The sequence below is a fragment of the Pyrus communis genome, chromosome 12, assembly GCF_963583255.1.
Source record: "Pyrus communis chromosome 12, drPyrComm1.1, whole genome shotgun sequence".
Lineage (NCBI taxonomy): Eukaryota > Viridiplantae > Streptophyta > Magnoliopsida > Rosales > Rosaceae > Pyrus > Pyrus communis.
This window is the reverse complement of record NC_084814.1, coordinates 16,771,676-16,785,243: the sequence shown is the minus strand read 5'-3', so window position 1 is coordinate 16,785,243 and position 13,568 is coordinate 16,771,676. Positions and strand designations below refer to the sequence as shown.

The following is a 13,568-nucleotide window of genomic DNA, read 5'->3' as shown; positions in this document are numbered from 1 at the left end:
GGCCGTGTATGAGCCAAATAAATTAGTCTCCCTACAAGTCTCTGATATCTCCCCTTATCAACTGATTTCTGATTCGGATCCACACATAGATGATGTTTTTCAACAATAGGTGTATCTACTGGCTTGCATCCCAGCATACCAGTTTCTTTTAGCAAATCCAAAACATACTTACGTTGTGACAAGAAAATACCTTTCGAAGATCGAGCAACTTCAACTCCAAGAAAATATTTCAAATCCCCCAAGTTCTTCATTTCAAACTCAGCCGCAAGATTCTTCTGTAATCTTGAAATCTCATCACAATCATCTCCAGTAATAATCATGTCATCTACATAGATGATTAAAGCTGTCACTTTTTTCTGTCTCCGTTTAACGAACAATGTATGATCAGAATGACTCTGATAATACCCAATCTTTTTCATAACTTGAGTAAACCTATCAAACCATGCACGAGGCGATTGCTTCAGCCCATAAAGAGACTTACGCAACCGGCATACTTCAGTACTTCTACCAGCACTGTACCCAGGAGGAAAATCCATATATACTTTTTCCTCCAAGTTCCCATGGAGAAAAGCGTTTTTCACATCAAACTGTTTTAATGGCCAGTCCATATTAGCAGCTAAAGAAATCAGAACACGTACCGTATTCATCTTGGCAACCGGAGAGAACGTCTCTTGATAATCTACACCATATGTTTGGGTGTATCCTTTAGCTACCAACCTTGCTTTGTACCTGTCTATTGATCCATCGGCTTTGTATTTGACGGTAAACACCCACCGGCATCCAACTGTTTTTTTTCCCTCCGGCAAGGACGTCACCTCCCAGGTATTATTCTTCTGTAACGCCAACATTTCTTCATCCATTGCATTTGCCCACTTTGGATCCTTTAGAGCCTCATCCACACGAGTTGGTACTCGAATAGCCTCCATATTGTTTATCAAGGTCTTACGCTCTGGTGCAAGACCATTGCATGAGACATAGTTGGCTATCGGATACTTTACTTTGCCTTCCGGAGAAAACCTGTCAGGTGGCACACCCCGATTTTGTCTCGGTGGCAGCTTATATGTATTTACATCAGTACTTGCATTAGTTACATAATCATCCACAATACTTACCTCAGGTTTATTCAGAGAAGAATCATTGGGCATCACCGTGGAGCTAGAGAGAGAGGGGGTTACACAAGTAGGCTCGACAATGAACTGTCCTGACTGCGGATCACTCTCGGCATCTTTTGCTTCTGACTGCATGCTAGCATCTTTTGCTTCTGACGGCATGCTGCTCTCGGCAGCAACTTCTGGCACGGCATGTATGATCACTGCCGCATTAGGCACGGCACCAGCATGCACGGCCTCAACATCAACCACAGTATTTTCTCCCAAGTTCAACCATTCCAGATCACCACTAGAGCTATCCCCCTGGTGATCTGAAGATGAAGATACGGGGGCATAAAAAAACTCCGATTCAGAAAAGGTCACATCCATAGTAACATACATATGCCGAGTCTCAGGGTGATAACATTTATATCCTTTTTGGTGAGATGAGAAACCAACAAACACACATCGAAGGGCACACGGATCCAACTTAGTGCGATGAATTTTCGGAATATGCACATAAGCCACACAACCAAATACCCGGGGCTTGAGAGTATGAGTAGACATCACCTGAACATGTTGAGTGAGAACTTGAAGAGGAATTCGAAAGTCAATCACCCGAGAGGCCATACGATTAATCACGTAGACCGCATAAGTAACTGCTTCAGGCCAAAAAATCTTAGGAACAGACGCGCCCAGAAGTAGAGCACGTGCCGTTTCTAAGATATGGCAATTTTTCCGTTCAGCCACTCCATTTTGCTGTGGAGTATAGGGACAGGTTGTTTCATGGAGAATGCCTTGATCACAAAGAAACTCCGACAACTCACAATTAAGATACTCACCACCATTATCAGAACGAAGAACTTTAATTACAGATAAGTATTGTGTCCGAATCATTTGAGAAAAGGTTCGGAATACCATACCAACATCACTCTTATTTTTCACCACATATAACCACGTCATACGAGTGCAATCATCAACAAACGTAACAAACCACTTAATCCCAGAAGAAGTAACAACAGGAGATGGTCCCCAAACATCAGAGTGCACAAGTTCAAACGGTAAAGCTCTTTTATTCATACTAGGAGGAAACGAAGCCCGATGGCTTTTAGCAAGAATACATACTTCACAATGTAAGTCTGATTCATTTATTCCACTAAATAGACTAGGTAACATATGCCGTAAATACCCAAAAGATGCATGCCCTAACCGACGATGCAACAACCACACTTCTTGTAAATTACTAGACCGGGACGCTCGAACCGCATTAGCTCTGCCAGAAACGACGTCGTCCACATAGTACAACCCCTCTCTCTTAGTGACACGCCCAATTATCTCCTTGGTCTGAATATCCTGAAGGAGACAAAATGATGGATACATTAGAACAACACAATCCAATTGTTCAGTAACCTGTGGTATGGATAACAGATGATGGGATAAAGAAGGAACAAGCAAGCAATGATGTAGGGGAAGTGTAGGGGTAAGATGCACAGTGCCGGCACCACACACGGGTGCCAAAGTACCATTGGCAGTTGATATATTTTTCCTGTGAGATGTGGTCATGTATTGAAACATATTTTTATCATATGTCATATGATCCGTTGCACCAGAATCTAAAATCCAACCTGTATTTGCCATTTAATAATACGCAAAATGACAATCACAAGTACACGGCAATCACAGCACCCTACCAATTACGGAACCACAATTTGCAAGAACAAACAAGCAGCAGCCACTCACGGCAATTACCCACGGCAAAACAGACAGCAAGCAGATTGCAATAGTAGAGCAATATTTCCACGAGGCACAATACGAAATATAATACACGACACACTTACTGCAATAAATACAGCAGCAAAGACACAATACGCTGCAACAAAAACACACAGCACACACGCAGCAGTTGTCTCTTCCTGCAGTCTTTGTTCTCCTTCGTTCCTCACGACACCAGCAGCACGCAATACACAGTAGCACGCAGCAAGTAACAGACATGGTACAATTGCAGAAAAACACAGCAATTTGTACACAACCCTCACGGCAGCAGCAAGGTATTGTGCTGCACAGCAATATACAGCAACAGACTGTTTTTGCAGAAAAATTGCAGAAAAAACCACAGCAGAATCGCAGCAATACCACACACACAGCAACATTGTTTGCTGCAGAAAAATTGCAGAAAAAACACTGCAGAAAACCACACTGCACTGCTGCACACGCAGCAAGATTACACACACACACGGTACCACTGTTTTCTGCAGAAAATTTGCAGAAAAACAGTCACCCAAGCACAGCGGAAAACAACTAGGGTTTCGGCGCTCTTGATACCAAATAGAACGTTTACGGAATCAATTAAATTCTATTACTTGTTTAGAAATATATATACATCAGTACTATTATAGTTTTACAAGGAAACAAATAACATATACACAAACCTACTTAATAAAGGACTCCTATTATTTACATTCCCTATTTTTCCTAATATTGACTCACGCTAACACCTACAACCCAAATCCTCCCAATAGGTGTGGATTTAAGGAGTGGAATGTGTAGAAGAGGGTGGGTTTCTGGGTGAGGTGGGTCATGGAAGAAGGTGGGTTTGAGTGGGTCGTTTGTGCGCCCCGCCGGGGGGGGTGGGGTGTGGGGTGGCGTGGGGGAAGGAATAATGGGCGGGGTGGTTGATGGGGGGATTAATGGGTTTTGGTTTTGGGGGGGGGGGAGGAATAATGGGCGGGGGCGGGTTGCAGCTTTTGAATTTTTTTTTTTTTGTTTTTTTGTTTTTTTGAAGATTAAGGTTTTTTAAAAGAAAATTAATATTTTTTTTTGCCATTTTGCAACCACGTGGCAGCCACATCAGCACTTAATGAATCAATTGATGAAAAATGTAACGGATGTATTATTTTGAAATAAAATAGTATTTAAGGTATGAAAGTGAAATGTTTTGAAGATGTTGTAAGAAATTGAAATAGACCCCAAACCTGAGGTATGAAAGTGTAATTTACCCATTATAAAACTGATGGTTCAATTTCTTCAATTCTTACAAAGTAAAAATGTAAAATCATGTTGTTTTAATGAAGGTACAAGATGAGAAATCAATAACAAGGCAAAGCAGAGTAACCGTGCTACCTAAAAGATCAAACACGATGTCTACATGATACGTAATCTAACGCAAACTAAAACCTTGATTATGTTTCCCACCAAAACACTAGTGGTAACCGTGTAGGCCGTGCTTCCAGGTCCATTGCTTCACGCTCTGTGCACAGCCGTGATAGATTTGGACGAACAAACACTGCCAATTATGCCATAACAAAAGCTCCAAGCAGAATACAATCTTCATCTAGTTGCAATACAAGAAATTTTGTCACGGTTTGATTCATGTCTGTCACTGTGAAAGACACAAGTGAAGGGTACCGTATATCCCATTTCCTTCTACGTTACGTGATCACTGTAAAACTTGATTAGCAGCTGCCATTTTTTAAAAGAAACCTAATAAAAAGGATTTGAAAACTCTGAGTTTTAGTCAAAATGACAAAAAGATGTTGTAAGTGAATAGTAACAGGAGTGACTTTTTAGAGTAAAAATGTTCTTTTCGTTAAAAATGAACAGTACCGGAAGTGTTTCATTAAAACTCCCTTTCTTAAAATTATAGATAAATTAAAGGGGTTTTTGAACATTAGTCCTTCCAAAAGATTAAAATTTAAAAAACAAATCTGGTGCTAGATTACATATTCAATTTAATCCCTTGAAGTGTACTTTTATCAAAATTTATATTCAATTTTTTTTATTTAATGTGTATTTTTATTTACTCTCTCCACATTAAATTTTAATTTTATTAACATATTTAGTTCTTTAATTATAAATGAACATAAATGAGAAAATATTAAAAGAAATTTGTGATACAAAAATATATAAATACACAAGTGTACAAAAATGATTGTGCTAAAATATATATAATTAATTTTTTTTGTACCAAAATATTTGTAACTACATGATTGTACCGAAATATATTATAATGAACCTAAATGTATGTACTAAAATGTATTATATTAAATTAATGTACCTAAATGTCAATACCAAAATGTATGTACCGAAATATAGTATATTGAATTAATGTACCTAAAAGTCAATATTCAAATGTGTGTACCCCAAAATGTAGGTACAAAAATTTGAATTAATGTGCCTATGTATCGATGGATATACCGAAATATTCAAATATATTAATGTACCTAAATGAAGAACATTACAAAAAAATTTCGGCATATATCTTCTTAAAAAATTAGTTGCCTAAATGTAGACATTTAAATATATGAAAAGGGATATTCTCCGGATGCCTTCCACCAAATCATACCAATCAATACATCCAGGCCCTTAAAAATTGATCCAACAGCTAAAGTTATTATAACTTGTAAAGGGGTCTCCTGTTTTTAGCCGTTGGATCAAATTTTAAGGGTCCGGATTTGTTGATTGGTAGCTAGGCTTTGGTGGAAGGGATTCGGAGAGATTCCTTTCCTAAATATATTATGATGAATGAAATAAAAATTAAATTTAAATGTAATTAATACATTAAAATAAAAATAAAAAGATAAATAAAACATCAAAATATAACAAATAAATGAGATGATTAAATGTACTAGGGACTAAAATTGGATTTTAATCTTACACAAAGTTATAGTCTAAAACTCGTCTTTTTTAAGGATTAAATTGAAGTTTTCTATAGAATGACAAAAATTTAAAACATTTTTCAAGGCCATGGTGAGTAAACAAGCTAGCTCAGCCCAGCAATCAGTACAGACATCGACGGTGAAGTCCAAGCCTTGTGCTTAGAATTGGGCAGCTTTCAGTACATCCGTGTGCAGCCGCAGTATCTACCTGGATGACACGGTTGCTGCCATCTCTCTCACAATGAGGTAATTTAACGTAAAATATTATACTGTTAGTGAATCAATAGGATGAAAATATTGAGGTAATTATATCATTTTAGGCATATTTTTGTGATAACAAACTTATAAAACAAAGAGGAATATTTAACACATAATGTGTATCAAAAAGTTATATAAGTATGGTAGGGTTGGATAAAGAGAGTATTTGAATTGAACCAACTCGAATTGTAATTAATTTGCTCGTAAGTTTGGCATTTTCTTATAAGCTAGTATTATGTCTCACAAGTCACAACGCAACGATATCACCATCTAAGAGCATTTGCTCGTAAGTTGGATATAGTGGTGGAGGATTACATATGCGATTAGGCCTGGCAATTTCTGACACGACCCGATAACCCGACACGACACGACACGAAATTAACAGGTGTTTGGGTCGACACGATAACGAATCGGGTCTTATCGGGTAACCCGATAAGCACCTGTTAAGATAACGGGTTGGGTCGGGTATACACGTGGGTAAACACGATACACGATAAGCAGAATATTATTTTTATAATTTTATAACCCTAAAAAAATACTGTAATAATTATATACATTAATTTTACAATTTTATACCCCTAAAAATTATAATAAATAAATATATATATATATATATATATATTAAATTAACTATAAAATTTATAATAATTATAATTATTATATATACTATAATAATTATACCCCCAAAATATTAAGTCTATCTATACTAATTATATATATATATATATATATATTAAATTTTATAAAAACTATAATGCATATTAATTAATAATTTAATATGCATGAATCATGATCATGCATTTGCCAACTTGCCGCCTTTTTGAAAAAAAAAATGGAGGGAAAATGAAAATGTTAAGAAAAGTTGAAAATAAAACAAAAAAGTGAGGGAATTAGGGAAAGATGTTGGAGGGAAAAGTGAAAATGATAAGAAAAAGTTGAAAAGGAAACAAAAAAAAGAGGGAAAAATGAAAATTAATAGAAGTGGTGAGAAATTTTTTTTTTTTTTTTAAGTTATTAACTTTTTATCACACACATGACTGTCATGACATATCTCACTATTTTTATAATGACACGTGATGTATGTACTATTCCGTATACCAATCAATTATAATTTATACGTACAAAATAAATAGATTTAAATCTACTTAATAAATATATATATATATACACACACACACACGGAACTTGATTGATGGCATACGAATTCTCCAAAACTAATTTCAACGATCCCAACCGTCAAACTTGTTTGTATATGCTTTGAGATCACATCAACAAAAAATCATAAAAAAAAAACATTCAGAGATCAAGTAACGGGACAAAGCTTTTCAACGGTTATAAACGAAAAATCACGATTTAACGGTTATTTTAACTCCGATTTTGATGATTTTTTATAACTACACTCCTTGACCCTATATGAATACAATGAATGAATTCGATCTTCAATTTAAAATATTTACACAAGTGGATACCACAAAATCTTTTGTTATACTTAATGAAAGTATAAATAAACTCTAAGTGTTAGTCAATCTATCGTTTTACGAATTCTCCAAAACTAATTTCAACGATCCAAACCGTCAAAATTGTTTGTATATACTTGGAGATCACATCAGCAAAAAATCACAAAAAAAAAACATTCAGAGATCAAGTAACGGGACAAAGCTTTTCAACGGTTATAAACGAAAAATCACGATTTAACGGTTATTTTAACTCCGATTTTGATGATTTTTTATAACTACACTCCTTGACCCTATATGAATATAATGAATGAATTCGATCTTCAATTTAAAATATTTACACAAGTGGATACCACAAAATCTTATGTTATACTTAATAAAAGTATAAATAAACTCTAAGTGTTAGTCAATCTATCGTTTTACAAATTCTCCAAAACTAATTTCAACGATCCAAACCGTCAAAATTGTTTGTATATGCTTGGAGATCACATCACCAAAAAATCACAAAAAAAACATTCAAAGATCAAGTAACGGGACAAAGCTTTTCAACGGTTATAAACGAAAAATCATGATTTAACGGTTATTTTAACTCCGATTTTGATGATGTTTTATAACTACACTCCTTGACCCTATATGAATACAATGAATGAATTCGATCTTCAATTTAAAATATTTACACAAGTGGATACCACAAAATCTTATGTTATACTTAATGAAAGTATAAATAAACTCTAAGTGTTAGTCAATCTATCGTTTTACGAATTCTCCAAAACTAATTTCAACGATCCAAACCGTCAAAATTGTTTGTATATGCTTGGAGATCACATCAGCAAAAAATCACAAAAAAAAAAACATTCAGAGATCAAGTAACGGGACAAAGCTTTTCAACGGTTATAAACGAAAAATCACGATTTAACGGTTATTTTAACTCCGATTTTGATGATTTTTTATAACTACACTCCTTGACCCTATATGAATACAATGAATGAATTCGATCTTCAATTTAAAATATTTACACAAGTGGATACCACAAAATCTTATGTTATACTTAATGAAAGTATAAATAAACTCTAAGTGTTAGTCAATCTATCATTTTACGAATTCTCCAAAACTAATTTCAACGATCCAAACCGTCAAAATTGTTTGTATATGCTTGGAGATCACATCAGCAAAAAATCACAAAAAAAAAAACATTCAGAGATCAAGTAACGGGACAAAGCTTTTCGACGGTTATAAACGAAAAATCACGATTTAATGGTTATTTTAACTCTGATTTTGATGAATTTTAACAGCTACACTCCTTGACCCTATATGAATACAAAGAATGAATTTGATCTTCAATTTAAAATATTTATACTAGTGGAATTTATATACTTAATAAAAGTATGAATCAACTATAATATTAATAATTATATACATTTAATATTTGTAATAGATTAGTAGTGTATGTATTATTTTTTTTATTAGGCTTTCATTTTCGAGTGTAGATATAGTACTTGAACGAGAAATGTTTTAATGTTTTCAAGTAATATTTATGTCGCAATGTGTGGTATGTGCAAATTGTAAAAAAATATATATTTTTCTTAACGGGTCATAACGGGTCATAACGGGTCGGGTCACTTTACCCGTTGGGTAAAGTGACACGACCTGTTAAGGACCTGTTAAGATAACGGGTGTGACACGACACGACCCGTTAAGATAACAGGTGTTACACGAAAACGACACGAACACGACAGACACGACCCGTTTGCCAGGCCTATATGCGATGGTGGTAGTGCTCTAATACAATCAAATTGCGTTTTGTCGCTTGGATTATTATAGAGATTTAGAAACTAAGAGATGCAGTACTAAAGTTTTTGCTTGAAACTGGTATTGTTACGTTAATGATTTTGTTTGTCCGGCGTTGCTAGTGAAATCAAACCAAACCAAAGGGTGACGATAATTACACTCCGAATTTGGTTCCTATTGAGTCCCAAAACACTTGCAAAAACATACAATTTGGAGCGAAGAGGCTACAATTACTAGAAAATGACTACTTTCCTTAACTCTTTCCAAACTACAAACATGGCACGTCAGGCGGCCCGAAATTGTTGGGTCTTTCACCTCTTAACATTACACTCATTTACAAACATTCTTTTCAAAAACTACCAGAGAGAGAGAGAAACAGACTAGTGAAGGCATAGATTTTCATACCCCGAGATTGTGCGGCGGCAATATTCACAAGGGTTATGAAAACTCCCACCGGCAGGTGACGCAGGATCAGTTTACCCTTTCAGAGGATTTAGACGTGTTTTTGGAAGCTTTTGGACGTGTCCGTTGTCCCCTGGACCTTGCTTCAAGAAGCTTTGCCTTCAAGGTGTTCTCCCTTGTCCGTGGAGGCAACTTTGAAGAAGACTCGGGCATGTCACGAGCAGGAGATGCTAGTCTCGCCATCCACTGTCTTACTGGACTTGCCTGATTCCTCCAGCCAGTATTACTGCAGGAAGCCTCATTGTAATTGTTTTCGGAATGTACATTCCCCCCACCATCCGGCATCAGTAGTTGACTTCTTATAAGGTTTTCAGCCATGTGATTCGAATTCGAAACATGGGTTTCATCTTGTTTATTTCCTTTTCTGTAAGCATTATCTTCAGTGGCTTCACAATGCTCAGATTTTTGGGATGTGCTTATTTCGGGCGGCTTCCCTTCGATTTTCTCCTGTTCTGGATTCTCCATCTGGGACTTCTTATTTCCATTACAAGACACGGCCCAAGACATCTGTTCTTCAAACTTCACTTGCAAGCTGGAGGGACTCCGACTTCTTACCCTTTCAGAAGAGACCGGCTTTTTCTTTGAGGGATCTGATTTCACCTTTTTCCCAATATGATTTTTGGCAGCTTCATCACCAACCAATTTGAAGTCACCGTTGGTAGGTTTATTGAGCTCAAAACAATTTGAATCACTGCCAAAAGAATCATCTTCTTCTTCACCCGCGTCTTGAGGCGCACTCACAACCTCATTCAGAGGGACAGATTCCATTGAATTCCTACGATTTCTTGTCATCAGATTTTCAGTATGCTTTGGAGAGTTCATATGTTTAGCTCTAAGGAAAGCCTCTATTTCAAGGCTTAACTTATCCGCTATTGAGTTATTTCCTGAAACGCCACACTCGGCTTCATCTAGCTGCATCTGCATCCGCTCATCCAGCCACGATTCAGATACATGGAGAATCAATCTACCATGATCAGATCTTCCTGTCCAATCCTTGTCAGTCTTCTGTTTCAAAGAATGCACCTCTTGTTCATATTCTTTTATTCCCGTAGCAAACTCGTCGCACAGGTCTTCTAACAACCTCCTCGATTTTCTCTCTCTTTCAAGCTCTTTCACAGAATTAGCAAGAGAAGATTTCACCTCAGCAAGCTCCCTCGCCAACTTCCTGTGCAGACTTTCTGATCGTTTTCTTAACTTTCTCTCATCTTCTAGCTCATCCCTCATGGACTGAACTGCAGCATGGATTCGATCCTGTTCTTTGCTCTTTCTAACTAGTTTATCTTCTGAAATTTGTTTCACCAAATCATCTAGCTCATGTCGATCAGCTTGCCGAACCCGTAGCAACTCTTTGATCTTAACACGGGCATGATCTAACTCTGTTTTCAACGCCTTTATCAATGCTATATTAGATGTATGTTGTTCCTCCAAGCTCCAAATCCGGTTCAAAACTTTTAGCAGTTCTGTAGATGTTTTAAGATTATAGTGTGAATCGCCAACCCTTCCCTTAAAGTCTAAAGAACTGCTAGGGGTGACTGCAGGGTTATACGGAGCCACCTGAAAAAAAGGAAGTGGATGAAATTTGAGATCATATCATCGAACGATATGTTGTACATGGTGCACGGAATGACAAAATTTTCAAAACCGTAGATATTAAGACAGGACTTCCATCATGGTAAAAACTTTATAGACCAATGACGATACAAGATATCCTAGAATAGTGTAATGCAATTTGAAAATTTTGAAAATTTTGAAAACAGTTTTTATGGGGAATGACTACAGCACAACACACATCGGTCATTTGTGCCTAAATAATGTTTGTTTTGATTACTGGATCAATAAATTGAGGATGCAGTTTCTTGAAATTTCGAGAATAATAAGTCCATTGTTTTCCAAAAAACTAGGAAAACAGTCAATCTCAGGTAATAACGTATTACCCTAGCGAGTATTACGCAAATAAAGAGTACACATTTGCAGAAAAAATAATTTTTGTCGATGTTAGAATTGACTTTGTTTATGGTCTCAATTTATATCTTCTTGGAAATAATGGGGAAAAGAAAAAACATCTTGACTAAGTGTAAACAGATGCTTACCTCCAGTGAACTACCGTAGCTTGCAGGAGATGCAGGCTGCATAATGTGATTGTTCAATTTGTTCCTTTCAATTGTCCGATGATGTTGCATCAACGATGCTGCAATCTGCCTTCTTAAACTGCTTGCACTTTCTGGCTGGCATAATTAATCCGATAAAAATCAGCGAAGAGAAGGAGACATCCTCCAATTAGGCAACTTCAAAATCAATTATTTCTGAGGACGGAAAATATGTGAAGGTACTTCATCCTCCATAATATGTGCAGAGCTCCGTGGATAGGCATGATCATTGATAGGAATCTCATTTGAATGCAATAACGCCAAACAAAAACCATGATACGATGACAGAGCCGCGTGCTCGCCCCCTCTGCACCCAAGTTCGAATCCCCCCCTCCCCGTTGTTTAAGGTTATTCGAATATTGCTCGAATCAAAAGAATACAACTTAAATGGAATTCCTTCTGGCTATTATGATAAATTGAAGAACAATAACATCTATAATGCTAGTGACTTGATTTCTATTACGAAAAAAACAAAGTGAAGGTCCAAACTTAGAACACCAAAACAAAAGCTTGAAATTACATCTGAAATAATACAATAAGGAAGAAATAATAACAAGAAATATAATAGGCAGTGACCATCACTCACAAGCAACCCTCATCGAGGCTCCAAAAATTTCATAAAAATCGCAATAAATTAATTTAAACACACAGAAAAAGACAGGAAGTAGGCATCAACAAGACACAATTAAACAACAAAATATAAAAAATACCTAATGAACCAGATATGAAGGAACAAAATTGCAAAAACCCAATAAGCCAATTGATGAATACAAAAATCTCCACAAAAATAGAAAAAAAGGAAATTCAGAAGCAGTACCTGGTCAGGAGAACTGGGAGAATTATCAGCCAAAAAATGAGAAAGATCAAGAGCCTTCTTGTCTCTGCTGAGGTGGTGGTGTTGGAGCTGAAGGTGTCTCAGCCTAGGAGGTGGAGCACCGCCGCCGCCGCCGCCGCCATTAGTGTGAGGACCTCTGTGCATCTTTGGAAGGAATTGGAAGTGTTGAAACTCCCAAAGAGCAGCAGCTAGCTTTCTAACAGAGACAGAGTAGGAGGAGGAGGAGCTGGTATTAATGGTAAAGTGGGAGTCTTTATTGATGATGGGATCAAGGCCAAAAGGGCAACAAGGTCTCCAACTCCATGAGGACACTGGAGTGGTTGGGCCACCACCAGTGCTTTTTCTAATCAATACTCCTCTCCTCCTCCTTCCTCTCAACTTTTCTCCCAAATTTTCCTCCTTTTCTTCTCCCCCTTCCCCACTTTCTCCTACCCTTTTCATCTCTTGCCTCTCTAGGCTTCCTTTCCCCAATGCTTCTTTCTCTCTCATCTTTCTTTTTCCTATATATAAAAATATTCCTTTTGGATTTGGAACTACAGTTGGAACAGTGATGTTTATAAAATGTGTTCAGAGTGTTGTTCTATTTTTCAAAATACTTGTTCTTTATAAGTATGGACTTGTATGGACTTATTTCCATACCATTCGTGTAGGAATGAAGCGTCAGTTTTACATCGGAGTCATACAACCTAAATGATTCGAATCACTACTGATTGCACCGATACCTCCCCTAATTAAGAGAAAAAGATGGAGGAAGGCTATAAGGAAATCTTACGAGCGGTGTGACCATGTCACTCTTGAAAAGTGTGAGGGTTGCGAATACACCGAAGTCATTTGAGATAAAATCATGCACTTGAGGTCCATTAGGTCTCTTCCAACTTAAG

General features: G+C 36.7%; 1 protein-coding gene across 1 annotated transcript; it reads right to left on the bottom strand.

Annotated features, from left to right (window-relative positions):
* Positions 1–9,473: 9,473 nt before the first annotated feature.
* LOC137710691 (uncharacterized protein At5g41620-like) lies at positions 9,474–13,176 on the bottom strand. Its single transcript, XM_068449793.1, has 3 exons — positions 12,670–13,176; positions 11,796–11,930; positions 9,474–11,259 (listed from the first exon to the last, which is right to left on the bottom strand). The coding sequence occupies exons 1-3, from the start codon at positions 13,174–13,176 to the stop codon at positions 9,715–9,717; spliced, it is 2,187 nt and encodes a 728-aa protein (XP_068305894.1). The 3' UTR covers positions 9,474–9,714.
* Between the last annotated feature and the right edge of the window lie 392 nt (positions 13,177–13,568).